General features: G+C 46.3%; 1 protein-coding gene across 1 annotated transcript in view; it reads right to left on the minus strand.

Annotated features, from left to right (window-relative positions):
• Nucleotides 1-1841, minus strand: part of LOC119586374 (calpain-C-like) — a gene marked incomplete at its 5' end in the record, with an annotated part of 17952 nt that extends 16111 nt beyond the window's left edge. Inside the window, 1 exon segment of the mRNA XM_037935086.1 lies at nt 1701-1841. Coding sequence (XP_037791014.1) covers nt 1701-1841 — 141 coding nt within the window.
• Nucleotides 1842-2142: the final 301 nt, after the last annotated feature.

A 2142-nucleotide genomic window follows, 5' to 3' on the forward strand; every position in this document is an offset into this window, starting at 1 on the left:
TTTGTATGCGAGGAGGGTGTGTGGAATATGAACAGGAAAGGTGTGTGTTGACCGTGACCACCAGCCTGGCCACCTAATGCATAATCTTTTCAACGTGCATGCTTCCCCATCTCCTCTCGACGCAGCATCCGCTTCCAACCCAGCCTTAACACACTCACCGGCACCACAATCATCGCGCCTCATCGTCTCGCCTCACCCCCCCCCCCCAGATGAAGTGCGTGTGTTTTCGTTTCGTGTCTCGAAGCTCATTCTCGAGTTCCCGCTCCCCCCCGCGTCAGGCACAGCGAGGGGTGGGATTGAGACCCCGCGGTGAACTGTGCCGGAAACTGGTGCAGTGAAAGTTCTGTTTGAATAACATTTTGTTCAGATTTTCAGGCTCGTTGCTCGTTCTTGCTGCCACGAGAGCCGTTGCCACACGACCACTTCTGGTTGCCACACCCCGCATGCCAAGACGCCGTATTATTAAGCTTCATTATTTTTCCCACGCCCCTACAACACCACAACGCATTACCCAATCAGTAATTCTTTTATACTGTCAAGTTTTGCTAGAATTGCAACACCTACCACACCGGCATACCTCCACCAGATCAACAAAGTATCAGCATTATGTCTAACGCCCCCATATCATAATTTCTTCGCAGTACAATCATAACCATTCACTACTACCTCAACATCCCACCCGTACCACCATCGCGCACAAGCTCATCGCACATCTTGCTTTTCCGCCGCCTGCCACACCACCAACCCTGAGCATTTCTATCGTTCCTTTTCGCAAATTCTTGCAACGTCTTACAACAAGAGGATTTTAGGAAGCGACGTCTGATGGGCGGATGACGTGACGAAGGAAAACGAGAAGTGAGAGTCGAGAGTGTCGTATTTGCATAATTAGTCAGAACTTCATTAAAACTAAGGATAATTAGTGGAAATTATTACAAGCTGACAAGGTTGGGTGTGTCTGTGATGAAACGATGCAAAATAACGGTGATTCTACAGTGGAAATTACTGTGTATAACATCATGTTGCAAATTATTTATGTGAGGTCAAACTGTACATTATAGACTGAGTACCAAATATGCCATTTATTTTATACAGATGAACAGAGTTGATTACTAAATTATATATCACATTGCCGAGTTACTGTATGCTGTATGACGAGCGCGAATGAGGTATTCAGCAAACTTAGCGGTACAAATTTCTCCCTTTCTAGTGTAAAATTCATTTGCACACTGTGTAGTATAGGCCACATATGCGTTTATCCGTGTATACTCTAATGCTTTATGGAATATTAGCATCAAACTGCGATTTATGCGGATATCAGATGTTACTGCGTGCTCAGCCAAGTATACTGTGCCGAGGGCCCCGCACGTTATTCATTATGATTTCAACACAAGTCAGTGTGACCTACGGCCCTTCGTTATTGGACGACATGCATTGCACTTCGATGCTTCCTGGGAGTCTTATGAAGTGACACCACATGAGTCATGACAGAGCACTTTATTCCACGCCATAAACACGACCTCGTGACCAGACTTCTTCTGTATTATGCAATTAAGTGTGGGAACTCACGCAGCAGTACCAAGAGGCTTTGGGATCTTCTGGTAAGCACAATCATGTAATGGGGAAGACGAATGCCTCTGAGACGCAGTCAGAAGAGGAGGGGACAGGGAGGAAAGGGGGTTGGAGTATGGGACCGCACTCACCGTGGGTCGTCGCCAGGTGAACGAGAATGGCGGAGTCTGGTGGTAGAACACAGACGTCTGTGAGGCAGGGAAGTCCGGGTCCTCCCATAGCTCTCCGCGCTCGTTGCAGGCCTTCGTCACCCTGCTGTATTCCGCCATCACCTGTAGGGAAAAGAAACAGTGAGAATGCGATGAAACGTAGTGACGGAAGACTACAGTGCCGAGACGCACTGAAGGCATTTTGCCTCCCCTGCTCGTAATCACCTGTAATGAGGGTTATTTAATTATAGTGACGGGAAAAATAAGTTTGGGGATGTGCAAAATTACTTTTATGATCTGCATATACAGCTGACAAAAATCAATGTAACTGCCGTGTGATACCATAGTCAAATGTTTTAACATAATGACAGTATTCTTAGCCATTTTAACATAGTGAAATATACCAATATTTGTCCTTTTCGAG

The sequence above is a fragment of the Penaeus monodon genome, chromosome 21 (assembly GCF_015228065.2).
Source record: "Penaeus monodon isolate SGIC_2016 chromosome 21, NSTDA_Pmon_1, whole genome shotgun sequence".
Taxonomy (NCBI): Eukaryota; Metazoa; Arthropoda; class Malacostraca; order Decapoda; family Penaeidae; genus Penaeus; species Penaeus monodon.